The following is a 22,495-nucleotide window of genomic DNA, read 5'->3' as shown; positions in this document are numbered from 1 at the left end:
ACCCATGTCAGAAGGGTGTTTTGCGTTATTCATAATGTACTTTGTTCCTAACAAAAGGATGTAGACAAAGTGGTCAATAGGGGTCGCTGTTGTATCAGGTAACATGGTGATGAGGTGATCTCATATCGGGGTTTGCATTTCATCACCTCTCAGCAGGTGTCCTCTCCATTCTCATCCATCCTGTTATTTTCAGTTCTCATAATCGGATGATGTTATTTTCAGAATATGAGTGTGTGATAAATCTGTTGATAATGAAATGCAGGGACATGTAAATTATCATTCAAGATGCTGCTGCTGTCTTGTGAATTTCAAATATCACATTTTTATTAAAGGAGATCAAAGATAAAGATGTTACATGGTACGAACAGTACCGTAGTTTGGGCTGTTTTTTTTTTGTAGCTGCCATGTGCTTCTTTGAGAAAACACTCATATTTATCAATATAATGAGCTTATTTTACTAGTGATCAATCACAAACTTGACTTTTGTTTCCTCAATGAGAGAATCGATTGCCAGTTGACTCCCAAATAGTTTATTTTATTTGAATCAGCACTAATATCTATTCTGTGTCAGCACAGATGAAGGTTAATTTAATCAGAAATTCAAATGTACAAGTGCAGTTGTGAATAAATGGCTGTTTCTGATGATGATGAAGAAGATACTATGATAAGAACAGCCACTGATCGTTTGCAAGAAATTCATTCTGACTTGATGAAAACTCACCAGGTTTTCAGAGACAAAGGTGGTAGGAACTAGTGTTTAGTGATGCTGCATGTTGAAATAGACGAGACTCAACAAGAGATGAATGGCCTCTATTAGGAGCATTTAATCAGCAGCTGGCCCACTGCTTCTAGTCTTGTGTGCCCCCCAGGGAAAGATTAATAGGTACAGGATATTTCATCAGACCCTTCACATCACTGCCCAGGATATGAAGCTGTAATTGTGTCAATTTTTTTGCTGTTGTTCTGTGTTGCAGCCAGAAAAAGAGGGGCCCGCAAGCTGGGAAAGCCTCACACAGGAGATACAATATGCAAAAAAAAAAGAAGAGAGGATCTAGAAAAGACGAATGAGGTAGGAAAGCATTACAAATAAAAAAACAGTCTTTTACAACGTCATTTATTTATGGTGCTTCCTGTCAAAAGGCTGACACCAAATTTTCAAACGCCTGACACTCACATATCACACCCCTACGCTACAGCCTGAAACATGTACTAAAATATTTTATTTTTGAGTATTTTTTAAACTAAAAAGGCCAGTGAGAACTCAACTTTCAGTTTAACTTCACCCAGTTCTGTGGTCTAAATCATAAAGGATACAGGTTATCTTGGTTGAAAGCACAATTGCTCCACATTTAAAATGAACCATCGTGCCCTTGAAAATGATTACACACTTTAGTTTTTTCACTGGCTTCCATCCACATGAAAAAAAGGATGTTTGCTTTGCTGCCATCTCATGAAAAATGGATGACCTCCCAGGGCTTTCTTCTGCCCATCCTTCCTCACATTTGCCCAGAGCCCAGGGATTGCGTATGGGTTAGAAACCTCCTCCCTCTTTTTTCATCCTTGGTCTGACTTGTTTAGAGGATTGCTGGGAGGGTGGAGCGGGTGGACTGCTTTAACACATATTATCGGTCGACACACTTCTGCCCGTGGTCTCCCCTGGGTGCCTAGTTCATGAGCACACATGCTTTATTATTTAAAAGCAAATGTTTGGAGTTCGGTGCTTCTAATCTCCTGCTTCTATGAGGGAGAATGCTTGTGAATTTATTGAGTTTATGACCTTGTAGTTGTAGCACTTTTGATTCTCTCAGGTCCAGCAGGAGGACACATAAGCTGTCATGTCAACATTTCTTTATTTCTCGGATTTAGTTTGAGAAACTCAGTTGTTAAATAATTACTTTGTGTCTTCTTTTTCTTTTTGTCATCCAATTTTTAATGCATGGTCACACACATACTTAAAACATGGGAACCTGTTAACCCCCAACAGGACAATAAATATAAAAATAACTGAAAAACACCAGAAAAAAGAGCTGTCACAAGAAATATAGTCAAGTACAATGCAACAGAATAATACAAAGTGTTGCCAGGAGGCTCACAGCCTTGGAATAAAGTCAGCTTTTAGGCCGAGACCACACACACACTCACAGTCACGCACACTTGCAATCTAATCTAAGAGCTGATAACATCAAAGTGCTGTGGTGCAGCAAAATGACACATAAATCATGTGCCAGGGAGAGGATGCAAAACACTGCAGTTAGCATGATGGATACAAATAGCCTCCTGATGTCTGGAAACCTCTCATATAAATACTTGTCTCTATGTTACATTGAAAATCTCTGCGGAATATTAAGCAGGAATATTGACTCGAGCAGAATAATGACTCGAGAGGGACCCCCTGTTGGGTTAGCTGTGCACCAACAATAGATCAAACTATACAATTTGAAGAAATAGCTTAAAAACTGTTTTTAATTTTAATTTTTTTCTGAAACAACAGAAGAGTCTTTATCCATTATCCATCTTCTGCATCATTCTGTCAGTTAGACCAGTAATAACGGGGAAAAAAGCCACTTTGGAAGAAAGCATCCTGTCCACTGGGGGGCGCTGTGGCGCACGAACTTAGCCAGCTCATGAGATAGGGTCACTAGAGTCTGCATCAGATAGCATACAGGCAGAAACCTGCCCTTTCTGAAGAAATTCCAGCACGTATACACAACTGTAAATGCTGTTTCTGTGTTTGTGTCTGTGCAAAACACATTTATACAAAAACTGGTTTTATAAAGTCATTCTTTTAAAAGGCAAACAACTTTCCAGAAATGTCAGCCACTCCTACAAGAATTATTTATTCACAACAAGATGTTGTCAACCTGTGTAGGTTGTGTTATCCGTGAGGCTTTCATTCATAACATTTCAAACTTCTGGAATGCGTGCGTGGAGAGCTTGTGGATGGTATTTTACAGAGGAAGCTCCCGGTTCAATTCCCACCTAGGTCACCACTGTGTGGAATTTCCATGTTTTCATGATTGTAGGTTTCCTCCTGGTACAATCACATTCTAAAACATGCACCAAAAGTTGTTTGGTGACTCTAAAATGCCCCCTAGATGGGGGTGGATGGTCTTACATGTCTGGGGCCCTTTGATTCAAGGATTCAAGGAGTTTTTATTGCCATTGTCAGTGAACAAAGCAGTTTTACAGACTAGGAATTTGCTGTGGTGCCATAGTGCCACATAAAACACTTGAGAATAAAAAATAAATAAAAAAATAACAGTAAGAAAAAAAAATAAAAAAAAATAACACAATGGTCAGAACAATAAATACCTATACAATAGTGCAAACAGAGGATGAAGAAGGTGCAGGTAATGGACTGGCACCTGTCAGAGGTGGATCCTTTCTTCACTCTACACAGGATGAGGCAAGTTTGAATGATGACTGAATCTTCCATCCATCCATCCATCCATCCATCCATCCATCCATCCATCCATCCATCCATCCATCCATCCATCCATCCATCCATCCATCCATCCATCCATCCATCCATCCCCTTAATATTTAGAAATAATTGTTTCAATCTAATCAGAAAAAAGCCTAAGCTTCAAAACATTTCTTTATTTTCTCATAAATAATAACAATAAAAAACCTGGAATAGTAGGATGAATAGAATGTGTGTTAAACTAACACAGCTCTATATATCTCTAGATATCTATATATATAGGAAGCAGTGGACGCAGAAGAGCCAGGGAGCCCTGAAGGCCTCTGCTGCAGCACAGTGCGTCCTCGGATGCTGCGCCTCCGCTCATCGCTGCCTCTACTGCGCAGCCGCAGTTTTTCCAGCGCACAGCAATCCAAGCAGGGAGAGGCAAACATGGCCCTCGATAATTTGATTTTCGCCCAGTGCATTTTGTATTTCTTAGCTTTCGTGTTCGGTTTTATTGCCGTGGTGCCTCTGTCAGAAAACACGGAGGATTTTGGAGGAAAATGTCTGCTCTTCGCGCGGGGTATGTGGCAGAACGAGAACATCACGGTGTCGAAGCAGCGCTTCATCGTGGAGGAGTGGGGACCCGAGTCTTCCTGCAGCTTTGTCACTTTCGTCGGAATTGCGTCCCTCGTCCTGTCCGCAGTGCAGGCGTGGAGGCTGCTGTTCTTCCTGTGTAAAGGACACGACGAGTGAGTGGCCGTTCAAAAAACAAACAAACAATGATTTTGCGTGGTTTTTCCTCTGGCATGTACGCATTTTCCGCAGAAGACGTATTCAATGTTGCGTTAAAGGCTTATAAACGCAAAGACTGTCATCCATCAAAGATGTCTGGTCCTTCACTAGCACCAGCCCTTTCCCCTGAAGCATTTCTGAAGAACACTGTTCTCCAGAAATGCTGTGTAACGAACACGTTAAACTAATTTAGCCCCACGTTTAACAGAGGTTGTTTTATTTACGTTGGTTTTTACATTTTTGCTCCCGTTTCCCTGCAGCTCCATCTTTAACTCCTTTCTCAACCTGCTGATCAGCTCCCTGGTGGTGTTCACTGTCTTCCTGTCCAGCACCATTGTCAGTGTAGGCTTCAATTTGTGGTGCGACGCCATTACCGAAAGGGGGACCATGCCCAGCAGGTGAGACACAAGTACTCATTTAAGACCCACTACGATGGTGTTTCTTTTCTTTTTTTTGCATGTTCTTGTGGCATAAATTCTGACGATGGAGGAAATACATAAGGAAAATTAAGCCTAAAATTGCATTTCTTTATTCAAATCGTTCAGAATCAGGAGCAGATGAAAACATGCTGTTTAAAAAGAGCCTATTTGTGATGTAGAAAAGTGGGCCAGAAGCTCTCTGACTGCTCCGCTCCACTCTGATGATCCACTTGCAGACAACATGTATGTCTTCATTTCCCTTGTCTGAGCTGACATCTGGCTCAAAACGTTACGGCTAGATAACACCAATATTGCTCGCCAATTTTTTTGCGATTTTATTTTGCATAGGTATTAAGTTGTAAGATAAGCTAGCAGGAAAAAGTGAAAACAAAGGGATATTGGGAAGTGAGGAAGGCTTACTCTGTGCAAACAGTTCCACCTGTAACTCAGAGTAAAATTTCTAATGAACCTCCGCTCTGCAGAAATTATGTCCTAGAAAACAACCCCGTTTTTGTTTTTTTTTTGCTCTAAACAGCATTGTCATGATTAAAACACTTTTACAATAGCTCAATTGATGATTGGAGTGGGACTTTTTGGACATCACTGTCCTCTAACTGATATGTCCTTTTTTTTCAGCTGTGAGAACCTGCAGGACACAGACCTAGAACTGAACCTGGACAATTCAGCATTCTATGACCAGTTTGCTATAGCCCAGGTATGGTTTTGATCATTTTATTCAGTCATGACAAAAACCCAATTTTGTAATATGACTTTAATTTCTTTCTTTCAGTTTGGCTTATGGGCTTCCTGGCTTGCGTGGCTTGGAATTGCAGTCATGGCCTTCCTCAAGGTTTACCACAACTACAGGCAGGAGGACCTGCTGGACAACCTGATCCACGAGAAGGAGCTGCTGCTCGGTCGCTCCTCCCGTCGTAACTCTGATGACCTCAAGACTGGCCCGATCTAGAAACTGCTCAAAAAAACGTTCACCCTCCAGTTTTCATGGTCGTCCCGACTGCCATGACAAAACACCAATGTTTGCCTCTTCAGACAATCACAATCAATTGGCTTTTGCTTTAATTGACGGTGATTTGAACAATTTGGAGGATTCTAGTTTTATTCTCCAGATTTATCTGATAATAACTTAATTATATCTTCAAAGTTGATCATTTTGATGACAGGTGTCATATTTTTAATATATTCATCTACACAGTTTTAACAATTCAAAGCATTTACCCATTTATCTACTGTTTAACATCTGCATGAACATAATGCATGACAATTTTCTTTTAAATAGATCTATTTTTTTCTACACCTTTGAGTATTTTCCCTAAACCCTGAGGAGACGCCTTGTGTCCAGAATAACTGTGTATTATTTGCATGTTTCGGTGAGGTAGAATTATGTGCTTTTGCACTTTATTTACACAAAACTCCATGAACTCAGTTTGACAGACAATATTTGTTGTTGAGATAACGAACAGATCCCAACATGTGCCATTTACAAACTCTGCTTCTTCCTCACACTTTATGGGCTACCTGATAATGTACTCTACTACTGTGGCATATTTATGTGCATGCATCCTTTTCTCTGCTACATGGTATGGCATAATCACTGTGAGGCAAGTAAAATTGCTTTATTGGTAATTTATTGTAGAACAAGTGAAAAACATGAAAGAGAAGGAACAAAGAAAGCCCTCCATAAAGGCACATCATTCAAAGAAACATTTGGACAGCAGTGTGCGAATACAGAACTGGATGCATTATTGCCGATGGCGATTCTGACCGACAGTACGGAGCCTCAAGTGTTTTATTTTATTTAATGAAACAGCCCCATTTTGCTTTGATATTCAACTGTGAAATGCCCACAATGAAACAAATATTTTTATTTTGAGTTCCCTGAACAGAGACTTCTGATTTTCTGATGGAAACTTTATTATTGCTCTTAACGAGGGAGGTATGTGAGATGTGCATCACTGTGCTTCCTTCAATGCATTTGTGTGGTTGAATTTGATTTACCTTCATTGATAAAGGGACTCATGCAACAACATACAATTACAGTTTTCTCCTTATTTTCTATTTTGAGAACAAAATCAAAATGAATATTATTTTTTTCCTGTTTGTTGAATGCAGATTTTGTTCAACCTATAACCATCCCTACACTTTTACAAAGCTTTGGGGAAATTTGACATCACAATTAAGACCTGAATATTGTATTAAAAAAATAAATCAACAGATAACAAAAAGTAAAAACAACAAAAAAGTTTGATTCTTATTATAAAGCAGATATACAATATAGAAGAATGTATAGGATGTAAGGAAAGGTGAATCTTTTCATTTACAAAAAAGGAAAACAAAAAGCGGTAGCATTCATTCTATGCGAGTATATTCTTTCTTATAATGGCTAACACTGTTCTGCATTTGTCAGAATGAGTCAGAACAAGCCCCCCCCCCCCCCCCCCCCCCCCCCTTAAATATTACATCACCTGATGCAGCACTAGGCTAATCTAGTCTTTTTCCAGACGTCTATACATTCATTTCTGTGCAATTACAAGGCTAAATACTGATAGTGAGAGTCCTTATAGTATATTGGGCCACATTCAGTGTAATATTAGATGTACACAAAACCGTAGTACAAAATGAATGTTTGCATTCCATTCCAACAGACTGAGACCTGAAGTCAAACGCCTCATGGCTGGGTAAATATGCAGAGGTTACATGTGAGCAGACAAACGGAGCAGCATGCTTACCACTGTTTTACATATATCGGAAACATATACATACCCTCAATGGCCACTTTAATAGGTACAGATTGATTACATTTGGAACAAACATGCATTTATAGTTAATAATTTTTAATAAAGTTTTAGTTTTAAGGTAGAGTTGGTGCCCAAATCAAACTTGTATAGGAGACTTCTCATATTTTGAACTAATAGTTTCCAAAAATGACAAATTTTGGAAAGGCAGCACCATACTCCATTGCTTAATTAGCACAACTTTTAATTATGACAGTTTAAACTTTACAGCTGATGATGTTTTATTGAGTTGATGATCGATAAAAAGTGGCCAATGAGTATATTCTGTATATATGTACACAAACATGGAAGCTACATATTTCTGGGATGAAGAATTTATGCCATAGCAAAGATGGATTCTAGAATCAGATGTCTGAGGTGTTTGAAGGCCTGGGCACCTTCAAAGCGGAGGAAAAAAACAAGTTCTAATAAAAGGAGGTGAAAGTGTGTGTGGGTGTGTGGCGGAGTCCATGCCTCAACCTGCTCAGTGTCACTGCATGGTCAACCATATCCAACACCCCCACAGAATTTGCTTCATGTGCAGCAGGTACACAGCCAACACAGCTTCCAGCTCCTCACATGCTCGCTGTGGGCGCCGGCGGTCTGTGCAGTACATGGCCACGCCCAAGCAGGACATCAACAGGAAAAGGCAGGTGAAGAGGGCAAAGTGGGGGCGGGATGCTGCTGTCTCATAGGCTGCACACAGAAAACACAAAGTGTCAGGAGTTTTGGCTTGTAAATGGAGAGTATTTAAATTATGCAAAAAAGACTCACATTTCTTTTTATTGAACAAATGCAACATATTTTGAGAGTGTTCTATGTTATCCTATGTTATTTCTGAGCCTCAATCAAAAGGAAGTGATTAAGGAAGTTACTTAATTAAATCCAACAAAACCTTAACTTTTTTCAAGTTTGGGTGAGACTCATTCAAAGAGTGCTCTGGTGTTGATGCTTCCTCATGCACATTAATATAGGGATTCTTTGAGACGGACTTACCGCCTAAATATTCACAAGAGGGAAGGTCTGTGAAGCCAACAGAGAGGAGGTCAGAGAGAGAACAAGAGCCAGCCTCAGTGACCTACAGCAGCTTCTGTACAGACCCTTATGTCTACCTGCAGCAGACTCCTGCAGCTCATTTGCATGCATAATTCCCTGTGACAAGTGAGTCACTTTCTTTTGTTTCTCGTCAGACTCTTGCAGAATTTTAAGACAAATTTGAGTCCTTCAAGATTGTTTTACATTGCAGATTTGGGAGTCTTATACTAATACTTTTTGGGTTATTTTTGCTTAAATGAAATTAAATCTTTCTAAAGTATAAAACATTACATTTTTCACAAGAGAATAAGTAAAGAGGACAGGTTGTAAAACTTTAGTTAGACTGTTTTAATTTTTGTTGTTGTTAAAACAGTTGATTGTTTAAACAAATAGAGTGTTTTCTTACCATGCACCGTGGTCTCTGGCTCTCTGAATCGAACTCTGCGCTCTCCTTTCCGTCTATGGTTGGTCTCTGCATCTGACACGCAGCTGGGACTCGACCTCTTTAGTATGGAGGTGGGGACTTTACTGCTGTTTACCTACATTACATTTAAGGAAACACAATTTAAAATAAATAGAAACACAATTCCAGCCTTCACAGAAACAAAAGGCAAAAATAAGAAGTAAAAACTGAAGAAACCTTGGGCTTCAGAGTGTCCTCCTCTTGTTGTTGGTGGGTGTCCTTTCTGTGCCGAACCTCTGAGTGTTTTTGCCGGTGCGAATGGGGAACACAGCTGGAGTTGTCTGTGAGCGACTCTGTGGTGGTGAAGCGTTTGGACAGTGCGGACACACACTGGCCCAAGGAGTCTAAGGAGAGAACCATGGCAACCCGGTGAGCTGCTTCACATTGGACTGTGCAGGCAGACTGAAGTCCAACATACAAAGTAAAATATGCAAATGTCTTAAAGCCTTTATTCTCTTTTCTATTGCTTGGGTTCTCACAACTCTTAGCAGATATCCACCTATAGTATTAATTGTAAATAAGTTTTATGTGCAAATTTCATGGGTGAGCGAAATTTGATGAACATGCTAATATTTAAAAACTACAAAAATAAATCCTGTTTATGAAGCAATGGAAGTATGACAGCCCATTCCTGGCCTCTGAGAGCAACTATCCTGCTTGTTTTCCAGCTGAAGGTAATTTCAGGTTCTGACTGACTGATCCATGTAATCTGCAGTAAGTAGGACAGGAACTGGGGCTGGGCTGTCCTGCTCCCCCCCTGCCCCACAGGGTTTGTCATTGGAGTGTGTGATGCTGAAAGTGCCTTGAAACATAAACGATTTTTGGGCCCATAACTGAAAATATCTAGGATACTGTCACTACAATGACAGCTCACTCTAAACATAAAAATAAGGCAGCGGCCTTTGATGTATTTTTAGATAAAACAATTGTCTAACTTTGAAAGAACTACACAGATGAAAATCGGGTTTTATTTGTGTTTTTAATATACTCTTTTGGTGTTTTTCTGATGATAGAGGACAGATACATATATATAAAAATGAAATGAAATGATATATAATGAATGAAATTGCATCTCTGAGTATTTTTTTATTCAAGTCTTAATGAATCAGGAGCAGATGAAAAAAATGCAGTTGGAAAGAGCCTGTATTTATTATGTAAATAACACTCTGTGGGCCACAAGCTCTCTGTTCTGCTCCATTTTAATGCATCTACCTGCAGAAAAACAGATCCATGTCTGTCTTCGCTTTACTAATCTGAGCTGGCATCTGGCTCTAAACTGTACAGCTGGACAGCTCCAACATTGCTCGCCATTTTTATTGCACTTGTAGTGTTAGGTTGCGGGTGTGAAGGGCTGTAAGATAGCAGAAAATTGTGTAAACATAGAGCTTTCAGCAACAGGGAAGGGAAGGGGGGTGGGGTTCCTTTGCGCCAATGCCTACAACTTAGAGGTGGATTTTTTCTGTTGCTCTGCACAAACTGTATCCTAGAAAAACAACAGGTTTTTAGATTTTGGCTAAAGATGGCATAATCACATTAGAAAGACCTCTGGGAGCACTTTTTGAATAAATCAAAGGATAATCAAAATAAGGCTTTAAACAAATTTGCAAAATCCTAAATTACTAAACTACATGACTGCACTGTTATAGAAACTGATGAAGTTTACAGAGCTATAAAAATACATATCATTGCCAAATAAACAAATGCAAAGTGCAAAAATGCATTATGTAATTTCACATGATATCAATTCCATTTTAGCCTAATACTTTTTTGTTTAGCTTTGCTGGATCTTTGTTGGGACTGGAAATGGGAAAGAAATTGTGCATTAATGAACAAGAACAAGCATCCATTATGACATTAATGAACTTAAAATCAATTTGAGGCTTTTGTTTTTTTAGGGAGCCTTTTTTTAAATGAATACAAAGAAAATCTATTTATACCTACTGTACATTAATATCCATTTAAACAAACAAATTTGGAAACTATCCTTTTATAGTTTTAGGTTTAATCAATAACAATTTGTCTGTTCAAATAATTGACAATAATTGATGTTCTTGTGTTGTGCTTTGAGATTTTATGTTGTACTTTGTTAATATGTTTAATTTTAATTAATTTGTATGATTTGTTAGTGTTATTTCTTTTTCATTTAGACTGATTAAAAAATTATAGTTGAGTTTTCCTCTACATCACAGTTTTCACCTTTTCAGTGTATTTGAACTCATTTGTAATCTCCTTCCCTAAAGCAAACTTTTGTTCGTTATCCTTCAAGCTTTTTGAATTTTTTCCCCCCCTAAAAAGCCAATTTTTTCCCCTTCATCTGCACATCTTAACAATGTTGAAGCCAGCAAAAAGCACACGTCATTGACATGGGGAGGGGTGCATAACTGAGTTACAGCCTGTGGGTCAAAGGCTGGGATCCTTGAGTGAGACCTCTGTTATGGGTCAAGAAGGTTTCTGATGTGTACAATACAGAAAATAAAATGTCAAACAAAAGAGCATGCGAACCACGGGTGATCCATGCTGCAACTACAAATGCAACACCTCCTGAGAGCTTGACTTTTTCAGCAAACACGGTTAACCTTGTGACGTAAACGACAGCGATGCCATAGAAATGTTTTACCTTATGTGGTCTACTCTGCTGTTTTTACTGCAGAGCTGTAGGCAGGCTGCTTCTCGTGATCTGCACCACTGCCTCTGGAAGCTGACTCGACAGCGAGGAGAGCTTCAGCCTATTGCTCTGATTTATTTTCTGCATCTCAGCAGTCATCAGAAAATGCACGGTTCAGAAGTCGGCAGGGTTTTGCGCCCTGTAAGTGCAAGCCAAGCATAGCTGTATACAACCCTCACTGCCCTCCTGTTTGTTTTTCCTCTGCATACAATCATTTCGGTGTCCAAAACAACACTTGGGAATCATCTTGGGAATTTTTAAAACACCTCTATTCCTCAAAAGGATATTCATCGCTTTCCCTCATGTTTGCTTTTTATTAGCTTTCATTCCACAAACATGGGTGTTGTAACATTTCCTCTGAGTAAAGCTTTGTTTGCTTTGCTGCTTATGTGATTCCAGGTGAGAGTTTTACCTGAATATTCTGTCTTGCCAATTTCAGCATAGACAGTGGCCATGAGCTCCAAGCTTCTGGCAGTGATTGGATGGTCATTGCCAAAGGCCCTTTGGTGAATCTTTGTAGCCTAAACAAACACAGAGACTTAAATGTCACTGACACAAAATTGTTTGACTAGAATTGTGGAAGAGATTAAAACAACAGAATGACTTTTGCGTACCTTACCGCTGTATTCTAGAGCCAGATGAGGTCTGTGACGAAAAGTAAGAAAAGAATCATTAGACATGTGGAACATCCTTTATTTTTGTTCACACAAAAGAAGAAAAATGTTTGGTAAAAAGCAGAAATCCACCTGGACAAGAGCTACGTCTAATTTTAGCAGAGTATCAGCATTCGCACCATGATGAATGTAAGCATGTTTGTGCTGTGACTGAGCCTATTCCATGTGGGCACTTAGGCGCCTCGTGGAGGAAGTGGAAAACCTGTATGTCTGCCAGCGCTGCCACTGTTTGCCTCAGGGTGATTTACTGAAGAGCTGCCACTTACAGGCTGGGGCATTGTCAGGGGCTGCAAGGTGCTAAGCTTTGTGAATGCATCTGTTTCAAGGGCAGAGTTGCCCTCGCACGTGCCTGCAAATGTAGAGCGAGGTCTGTGAGTGGCAAATACCAGCTCCAGCTTTTATTAGTATGCAGCTGTTGGTTTTTGCTGATCTTTAAGGGCAGAAAACCTCTTCTTTGACTTTAATACCATGAAAGAAAGATGTAGAACTTCCTGTTTTAACAGGAAGTAACATGTAAAGCCGAGGCTTCTTGAGGGCTTAGAAGATTTGATTAAAGTTTGCAGGTTGTATTCCAAAAGTCCAAGAGAAGATCACAGCACAGTATCAAATTCCTTTCCATCTTTATTTAGCCAGAAACCTAAGCCTCAAGGTGCAGACATGTTCAATCAGTTCCATCTCGTTAGGTTGAGCTATAGTGTGCTCCCTGCATTAATGAGGCCCTGTTACCCCCCTCCATCACCCTCCCTGACAACCAGGTTAAATGGCCTGATCCTAACACTGCCAACAGGCAGAGAAAACAGGTGAATGCCACAGTCTCGACACAGTCCCCATGCAACAGGAACCTTTAGATCTCCTGTAACGTCAGGCAGAGCGGGTGTTTCTTTTCCCAACGTTGACGGGGAAACTTAACTCTGACTAAAACACCTTGGAGTTAAGGTTTAAAAAGTTTCCACTAGGAACCGGATAACATTTGTTCTGCATATATTTCTAAAAATTTAGAAGAGCAAAAACAAAGGGTTAAATTGAAGAAGGAAATGATGCTATTACTCTTCAAACTTATTCACAATGAGTCTTCTTCAACTTGGAAAACATGGAACAAACATCCTTTTGAGCGAAGGCTCCAGAAGGACACAGTTTTACTTACTGTTTGCTCATGATGCACAGCTGAGCCAAGCGCTCCAAGTGCTGTCCCTGGGAGGCTTGCTCGGAAAGTTCCTCTGGGGTTGTCCATCTCGCAGATCCCAGTGTAGCCTCCTCCTGAGGCGCTGCTAAACACACACAAGGCATGGAATCACAGTCAAGGTTCCTCTGTTTTCTTTGCTTCTGCTTCTCCACTAGCTAGAGTCTGGAAAGCAAATCCTCAAAAGGGTGAGCATCTGGTGATCAGCTTGTTGTAGACTTTAAGCCTGAACAGTAAAGAGGGGCCAACTGAGGACTGGAGACAGGAGAGCAGAGATAAGGGCAGGAGAGAGCAGATAAGCGAGTTGAACAACACACCACGCCCACTGAGCCCTGAGATGTTCGCTGTGACAAACTACAAACATACGTAAGGTTCGAGGCAGGAATGGTAAACATTTAACAAAACTGGGGGAGAAAAGGCAAATAAGTTAGTGTGTAACAGGGAAGCGCACACAAACGTACAGATGAAACGTCAGAATTATGTCAGAGTTGAAATACAGAGGTGCCCTTTTCACAGAAGAGGAATTGAAAGCTCCTTTGCCCTTGGCAACGCCTGCCATTCAGTCTGAGGCTGTGCTGATTCAGGGCACTTCAGTATTCTGGACTGACACAGCTCCTAATGAGAAAGTGAGGCCATTTGTCTTGGCTTATGTCTGTCCCCAATCTCCTTGACTGAGCCCACGCCACGCTGCTCTGCTGCCTCAGCTGCAGACGGGGAGGAAGAGGCAGACGTCTGGAGCTGCTGCACCAGCTGATGGATGAGCAGACTCTCTGGGCTCCTCAACCATTGTGCAAGCAAACACGGAGACACTTAAAATGACATGTTACTCCATGTTGTGTCAGCAACGTGATCTGTTTTATGTATAGAAATTTTGCAAGATTGTTAAATCCCGCAAGTCACTTTGGTGATACTTTAGTAAAAAAGAAGTCTGTTTGCCATCAAAGAGCTTCTAAGAACCGGATTCTTGTGTTTCTTTGCTAATATTTGGTCACTTTGCCTAATTAATGGCTTTCAAGATACAAGTCGAGTTGAACAGATTAATTACTAACAGACTTGACTAACACAGTTAACTTGAGGAGGATAAATCATTGCATTAGCAAAATAAACATCTTCACAAAATCACTGCAGAATTGAGCACGTCCTAGCCAGAAATGTCATTCCTGGAAAAGAATAGAAAAACAAAGCCGAAAGAGCCACAGAGGAGGACAAACTCCATGTTTGCTCTCTTTTTTCCTAGAAGTTTTCATCAATTGTGAAGTAAACAGTACTCGCCTGTGCTTCCCTGAAGAGCAGTGAGCTCGATCAGCGCCACCTCATAGAACATCTTCTCAGCTTGAATGAACTGCAGCGCTTTCCCATCTGTTTTTATGGGTGAAGGAATGGTTTCAGTTGTCAAAAGGATTAGTCAGTTGTTGAAGTTAAAAGCAGCACTCACGTTCCCCCCCCCCCACACCAACCCCTGTCAACAGCCTGAGAGCATGCAGAATGTAGTACGAAACACATACTGGATCTTTAGGTCATCATACAGATAGAATGTCTGCATTGGTTTTTTTTGCAAGATAATTAATTTCACATGGAGCCAAATTTAATTCCACCTTTAAAAGATGTTTGTGTTTTAGTATAAATACCTCTAATGGCAGACTTTGTTTCCATTAGGTCTCTATTTAAAGGAGTCTAACAATAGATCCATTTGTCAAAGCATCACGGGCACGTTGTGTTCTTGTAATTGTAAAAAGATACTAGTGATGTTTGTAAGGTTATTTTAATGACCAATGAGATGTGGAGAGCTTAAAATAAACATAACGGAGCCTGTTAAAATAACCCACTAAACCTCTGTTTTCTCCCATCAGAAGATTTGATTAAAAATAATTCATTTTTCGTCACTGTTGCCACACTGACTCTCAGTTATTTATAGATATCAGTTCAGTTAAAAACAAAAAATGAAAAAAAGAAAGAAAAAAAAGGAAAAACGGTCATTGTGTCATGGCAAAAAGGAACTGCTATTATTTTTTTAATGTTCTGCTTTGTTTTATCTTTTCATGGGATGATCACAAAGAATTTGTGTTTTTATTGAAAAAAAAATATATTAAAAAAGTAATTGGAACCACTGAAAACAACAGAATTAAAAAATCAGAATATTAAAATCATAAAACAATGGGGGGGGGGGTGTCCAAGATGAAGATGTGGTGTGTGAAAAAAAGACTCCCTGGAGGTTGTTTCACTTGTTATGAACTTAAAAGCTTTTAATTTCTAATAAGTGTATTGATTCAGAGTCTAACTATTAGCAACACTTATAAAAGACAACTTTTAAGACAACATGGCCTAATATATTTTTGCATGTCTCAAATTCAGTCAACGTGAAGATTTTTAACAACCATTAGATCATTTATTTACACTAAACTTAAAATGATAACCTAAAATGACCCTTTTGGTGGAGTTTATCTGACGGACACACAGATGTTTTTACATTTTTCAGATTCAGCTTTGCAAACCAAAGAACCCCCCCACCATGTTTAAGTGAAAAATGAACACCTTTTTAAAAAAACACATAGAAACAAAACACTTTTCCCCTATTATATGCTATTTACTGTCTGTAAGCCTACATGAACTCCACTGCATGCCTCAGAGGTGAACCTGGGACATCCAGTCCTGGAAAGACGAGCAACAGTGGAATGTTTTCAGCTTGAGAGGGATCTCAGTGTTGACTGTTGGAGGGCTAATTGTTTGGAAAAGACTTTGTAACACTTCCTATATCTAAAATGCAGAAACGATTGTTTGTTAAACAATAGATATGGACATCTTTCCCTTTTTTGGTATTGTGTTGAATCACATCAGGAGACTTCTGCTTTTAAGATGTGCTCACCCATGACTGAAAGCATTTACCACAACTAGCTGATGCTTATCCTCTCGTTTCGTAAGAAAGCGGTTAGTTTTCCCACAAACTGTCCCACATTTCTTTCCTCTGAGTTGTTAGGATTTTGTTGGGAGCCAGTTGAAGCTACATCATTTGTTATTTTGTACTGACAAGAGTGACCTTGCGATTGTCAGAGGGAGTACATTTCTTTTTTATGCGACTGTACCTGTGAGTCACCTGCCAGCTGAGATACAAGACAGACCATCTGTGATGGAAGGAAAGGGGAACAGCTATCAGAAAAGGTCACAGCTCTGCTACTACTAGCTATTTTTAGCCCAAGCTGAACCAAAACAATGCAACAGCAGGAACCTCATACAATTCTCTCCTGGGAACTGCCTCGACTCCTCCTACAAACACTCACAAAGCTTCTCTTGTGCTTCTTATTGGATTACAAACTCTTGCTTTGTTCACCAGAATAACCTCCAAAAGAATCCAAGAAGGTCTGCAGAAATCTTCTGTATTTCATTTAGTAAATTTACTCATTTTTTCCTCCATGATATAAAGCTGCTGTAGAAAATTTTTTGATTTCATTTTAAATTAGAGTGTGCATGTTTCTTTAAAATCAACCCTTTCAGTAAATATCAGAATTTCTTCCAAGAAGTACATCTTTGACCATCTAAACCAGCTTTTGGCTTAAACAACTGGTTCTACAAACTCCAACAATAATACATCAACCTTTACTAGACTATTTAACAGTCAAAAACATAAACAAACACAACTAACAATGTAGACTTTTTGGGATTAAAGTTTAGTGCCACGGAACTGAAGGAGTCGCAACATATCTGTCTTTGTGCATTTCAAAACGGTCAACCAGCTGAGACGTGTAAGAAGATGCTGTTGCTTCTGCTCGTAAATCATTTGTGTGAAACTCTAATGTTCCCACATTCTGCCCCAGTTTGAGCAGCGACCTTTCACCTTTTTCCCAAGAGGGCGGTTACAGAAGTAGCACAAAGCCTGTGCTGTAAGGGCCATGAGAAACCATCGAAGACCTGAAGAAACCTCAGCAAGAGGGAACACTACTCAGTAAGACAATAACGCAAATAAAAAAAAACATAATACATCTGAAGATTGATCTGTCTTTTTGTTTCTTTACTGGATACGCTGACAGGGCACATGCTGCTGAGGGAATGAAGCTCAGCAAGTCCACCTATTTTGGAAATCGGACAGTGAGAGGTAAGGCTTTGCTGAGGTAGATAACCTGAGCCGGCAAGTTAAGTGCCGAGTGTCTCGGTGACAAGGAGAGGAGCTGTGGGGGTAACATATCCTGAAACACAACACTTCTATTATCGCCATGTCCTATACTGCTGTAGATTGTAGAGGCAGTGAAGTGTTGATGCACGGGCTCCTCAGCGCAGATACAGGTTAATTAATGCTCACTCACTGTTGTGCAGAGATAAGAGTGCACAAATCCTCTTAAAAGACTGACACGGGGGCCAAGTGACAAACAAAACATGAGGGATTCTGGGAAAAATGGATTATGAATATTCCTCCCAAGACATCCACTCATCCCACTCGGTTAAGACCGCTCTCTTTAAATGATTTCCCATCCTCCATTGTGCTGGAATTTGCCACCCCTGCCTCCATCACTCATGCTTTACACTCATACAGCCAATGAGACAGCTTTACAGCCACTTTCTGAGGTCTCACATGAAAGGGAAAGTAAAAAAAAAAACAAAAAAAAATCAGACTGCGAGTCGACAAACTTCTTCAGATTGTTGTCTGTAAAGGATACAATTCTTTTCGGTGATGAAGAGCTCAGCGATCTGTGAAGCACAAGGAAAGATTAAACAACCAAGACATGGCTAAGTGTTAAATAATTCATCCCAACATCTTTCCTGGGTGTGTGCATGCATGATGTGATGAGCTGTAAAAATAAACAATCTCCTCAACTTGTCACAGGCCTGGTCAGCATCATCCTGCAAAGTTCTGGGGCTAAAGCAACATCTTGATGGTAGGAACATTACTTCGAGCCTTTCAGCTGAAAGTGAAGCTCTGCTTTCATGCAGCTAAGTTTTTAACATCTTTAGTAACTTACAATACTATGAGGCAGATCTTGTTTGTTTTTTCCTATGATGGTGGAACAGAAGATTTCTTAAAGTGTCAGTGCTAGCACATTCAAAGAAGTGTAAGATTTGACATGAATTGTAGATTGATTATATCCTGATCTGTGCTGAGGGATAAGATACAAATCAGAGGATTTGAATATGAGATGTGAGCAAATTTTGTTGAATTAAACAAAATAAGACATAGTGAAAAAGTGTGTGGTCCATGTGCTCACCTGGTGTAAGCAGTTGGGCAGTGAGGTGAAGCTCTGGATGTGGGTCAACCCCAACAGGCAGCTGAGGAAGCAGTGGAGGGCAGCCTGGTACTCCCCCTGCTGCTGGAGCTGCTGTCCCAGCTCAAACAGGCCCTCCCTACCTCCGTTCAGCATCCCCAGTCCCAGCCAGAGTTAGCACTGCCTCCCATCAGAGCTCCACTCTTTGAGGACAAATGTTCAGCACTCCACAGAAGCACCACAGGTAGAAGAAGAAGAAAAAATACAATCCCCAGAGTGAAATATTTAAAAAGACAGCAGCTGTGCACACAAACACATGAGGAAATGTGGCAGAGGAAGAGTGAGCTAAGGCAGCTTCTTGTCAATCTTGTCTGTGTGCATACTCAGTCAAGGACAGGTAGTAAGAAGCTGGCTGAGGAGGCGCCGGCGACTCACACAGGAAAGATCCATTCCCCTCCCTCTAAGGCTGCACCAGGAAAAAGAGGACAGAGGAAGTCAGAGTATTTTATCTCTGAGTGGCAGAGCTGTGAGCCAATCCCTGCTTGGATCATGCACAGCGGCCCCACCAGCATGTGGAATTTCGTCCAATCATCACCCAGAGAAACCAGAAGACAAATATTTTGATAATATAAAGGAAAGAGGCACAGTGGCACATGCTCCAGATAAATATTGAAAGGAGCTCCAACAAAAGCAGCCTGCTTCGGTTTCATTTTAGTTCTAGCACCAATGCAGCCACACATTAATACCATACACAACAAAATGTTTTAAATCCTCTTTTAGATTGCAACAACATCACAAAAGGTATTGCCAAGTCTATAAAACAAACAAGATTAAAAAAAAAAAAGACCAAAAGCCATCTTTAGAAGACGACATTTATCTTTATGCCAGAGGAGGTAGGGGAAGAATGCAAATAAGGGTTACAGGTATTTTTTTCAGTGGAACTACCTTCTCTAAATATTTGATCGTTTCTTTACACTAATATTGGTAGTATACACTAATGAAATCCAACATGGACCTGGAAAAAGGACAGGACAAGTGATCATATCATGGAATTTGATCCTGAACAGGTGTTGGCAGTAACAGAGCAGCACTTCTTCCACCGCCACCTCACATGGACTTAGGTCTGGCTGCAGAGGAAACAAATGATGTAACAGAGAGTCACAGCTGAGTCTATCTTCATTGACCGATGCACCTTGATGAGCAGGAAGGGAGCTCAGTGGTTGTAAACTCAGAAGGTGTTCTGCTCACACTTATAGGTCAGACACAGGAAACCTGTGACTAGACCTCATCCTGCTGTAATAGCATCAATCTGAGGGAATTGATTAGGCCGTTCCACGCCAACTGATTCCTTCTAAAAAGGTAATTGTGCGCATTTTACTGTCCTGTCAATACATGAGTCAAAACTGAAGCATGAGAAGCCAGAAGCTTACAGGATGAATTTTATCGTTAATTTAGTGTTAAAAAAATCTTTATCACACTTGATTAAATATCAGTATGTGAATGAATGAGCAGAACAATATGAGGCTTTTATAGTGTGATGGGATTTTCTAATAAGTGAACATTTGGAAATCAACAAAATCGACCAATTTTCTGCCCATCATTTTTAAGCATTTTATTTGAAGCAGAATTTAAAAATCCCATGCAAATTTAAGACGTTGTCTTTTTTTCCTAACGAACAGTAAAATTAATACAAGTTTGGAAATTCTTCCAACCCGTGTAATATTTCTTAAATTTCTATGCATTTGCTGGCTGGACTTTAGAGACGATTTCTGTTTGACGCTCACCGTAACACAGGTCAAGAGTGGAGACCTACCTGTAAATGGAATATTGACTGTCTGCCTGGAAGAGTTGGTAGAAAAATACATCAGTATGATCTGTAAACATAGCCAACACTGTGGGACAAGCCAATTTAACAGACTAATGCAAATGAATGGTATGGAGAGGAGAACAGAGCGTCATTAAAACTGTCATTGACATATAAATTCCATACCAGCGGTAATTGCAGCACCGTCAACTTCTGCATTTAAACTAGAATTAATGCTTTGAGTGATGTACGTCTATACCGTATTACATCCACATCAAAAGGGATTACTTCTGCAGACTTTGTGCTGCAATATTCAGCATAGGGATGAGAAAAAAGCAGGTCTCGTATGAACTTCTTATAGTTTTGTCAAGTAAATATCCAAAAACTGTGGGGGAAAAAAGAACCTGAGTGCTTCTGTGAAATTACAGGATAATCAATATGGAAATGTTACCAGTAAATGCATACTGTTGCAACATGAAGGAGTATTGAATTTGGATTCTTTTGTTTCAGTTTTGCAGTGTGTATAGTCATTATAAAAGAAATAATGTTGCGTCAGATTGTTTTTTATTTTTTATTTTAAAGAAAGGGATTTACAAAAAATGCTAAATGTCGTATATGGCTGTTTTCTACCTTGATACAGGCCCAAAGCGCTTTACAGGCACAGTCCCCTTCACCCGTGCACAGCACACACACATTCACACACTGATGGCATGCTCCTGGTGGAACAATATGGGGTTCAGTAGCTTGCACAAGGACACTTTGATACACAGAAAATCAGGTTGTCTACCAACCTTCAACTTTCCCATTGCAGGTTGACCACTCTACATCCACAGCACAGCTATTTAGAATTTGGCACTGTTGAAGTAAACCTAGCTGGGAAAAAACAGACTAGTTTATTTATTTAAAATTAGAAATATCAAAAGGTTAATGAAAAGGGCACTTTGACCAATTTATATATAATGTCATTGTGTTATTTATCCTTCACCATATGTGTTTGTTGTTGAAGGAGGGCTTTTAAGTAGAGGGTTGTTTCTTTAGCTTTAAATATATATATATATATATATATATATATATATATATATATATATATATATATAATATAATAATATATATAATACAGAATTGCTTCATGATTTATCTTAGTTTTTGTTTATTTTGGATAATTTCACTTTTAAGGTAGGGCCAAAAAAAAACAAAACAAATCCAGCAAATCTATCTGAAAGTCCCACTCCAATCATCTTTTGATCTGTTCCCAGTGGTCTTTCAATTATGATTGTGCCGCTTTTTGACAAAAAAATAAATAATTCAAACAGCATTTTTTGTCTTCTCCTGATTTTCAATTACTTGATTTTCTTTACATATGTCCACCAAGATGAAAAAAATACCACAAGAATGTGCTAAAAACTCCAAAAACACAAATTTCATAAATGAAGACCTGAATGAAGCAGGTCTCCTTCTGGAACAGCTGTATTTAATAGTTGTGTGTCCCTGGACAGAAACCTCCAGAATGAATGTTCGGAGACAGACACTTTCAGAGAAGTTATCATAAAATAAGAGAAGAATAATAGAATTATACTTTACTTCCTCAATCTGTTGAACAGCACCCGTCAACATTTCTGAAGCTCTGATTGGGTTCAGCTATACAGGAAAGACATGAAGAGAAGTAAAGTCAGTTTCTAATCCACTGGAAAAGGTTAACAAGGTCAAAACCACCCACTTCCTCATTCAAACCCACCATGATCATGCTTAAAGGTCAGAGAACGGATCTCATAGGAAACAAAAATACCTGAAACCGACATCAAATGTTTTTTGTTGTTACATATATAAGTAAGTAATCTTTTCAAACAAGCTATGACAAAACTTATATGCTTATATATATATATATATATATATATATATATATATATATATATATATATATATATATATATATATATATATGAACATATAAACATATATGTTCATATATATGCAAATAAGATATATAGTGAGGCAACTATCTAACTTAGGGTAATATTAGGTCTGGAAGAAAGAAAGAAAATCCTTCATGACAGCAAAATGCTGTTATTGACT

The 22,495-nt window shown here is 39.4% G+C and overlaps 2 protein-coding genes across 6 annotated transcripts; one reads left to right on the top strand and one right to left on the bottom strand.

Moving 5' to 3' along the window:
* The first annotated feature begins 3,789 nt into the window (after positions 1-3,789).
* LOC101159057 (transmembrane protein 179) lies at positions 3,790-6,667 on the top strand. The gene is made up of 4 exons (XM_004082301.4): positions 3,790-4,158; positions 4,462-4,599; positions 5,257-5,335; positions 5,411-6,667. The coding sequence occupies exons 1-4, from the start codon at positions 3,857-3,859 to the stop codon at positions 5,585-5,587; spliced, it is 696 nt and encodes a 231-aa protein (XP_004082349.3). The 5' UTR covers positions 3,790-3,856; the 3' UTR covers positions 5,588-6,667.
* Positions 6,250-22,055, bottom strand: c22h14orf180 (chromosome 22 C14orf180 homolog). Of its 5 annotated transcripts, XM_078941379.1 has the most exons (13): positions 22,004-22,055; positions 21,214-21,291; positions 19,002-19,084; positions 18,622-18,843; positions 18,076-18,106; positions 14,702-14,788; positions 13,394-13,517; positions 12,190-12,220; positions 11,988-12,096; positions 9,088-9,254; positions 8,854-8,986; positions 8,409-8,435; positions 6,250-8,108 (listed from the first exon to the last, which is right to left on the bottom strand). In XM_078941379.1, the coding sequence occupies exons 4-13, from the start codon at positions 18,772-18,774 to the stop codon at positions 7,903-7,905; spliced, it is 1,068 nt and encodes a 355-aa protein (XP_078797505.1). In that variant the 5' UTR covers positions 18,775-18,843; positions 19,002-19,084; positions 21,214-21,291; positions 22,004-22,055; the 3' UTR covers positions 6,250-7,902. The 5 variants fall into 5 exon arrangements, with proteins under 5 accessions (XP_078797505.1, XP_078797504.1, XP_078797506.1 ...); XM_078941378.1 differs by lacking the exons at positions 21,214-21,291; positions 22,004-22,055 and having other exon boundaries at positions 18,622-19,093; XM_078941380.1 differs by lacking the exons at positions 21,214-21,291; positions 22,004-22,055 and having other exon boundaries at positions 13,394-13,514; positions 18,622-19,093.
* Between the last annotated feature and the right edge of the window lie 440 nt (positions 22,056-22,495).

This window comes from Oryzias latipes, chromosome 22 (assembly GCF_053564925.1).
Source record: "Oryzias latipes strain Hd-rR chromosome 22, Olatipes_Hd-rR_3.1".
Classification (NCBI taxonomy): domain Eukaryota; kingdom Metazoa; phylum Chordata; class Actinopteri; order Beloniformes; family Adrianichthyidae; genus Oryzias; species Oryzias latipes.
The sequence above is the reverse complement of the archived record's forward strand: the minus strand, read 5'-3'. Positions and strand labels throughout refer to the sequence as shown.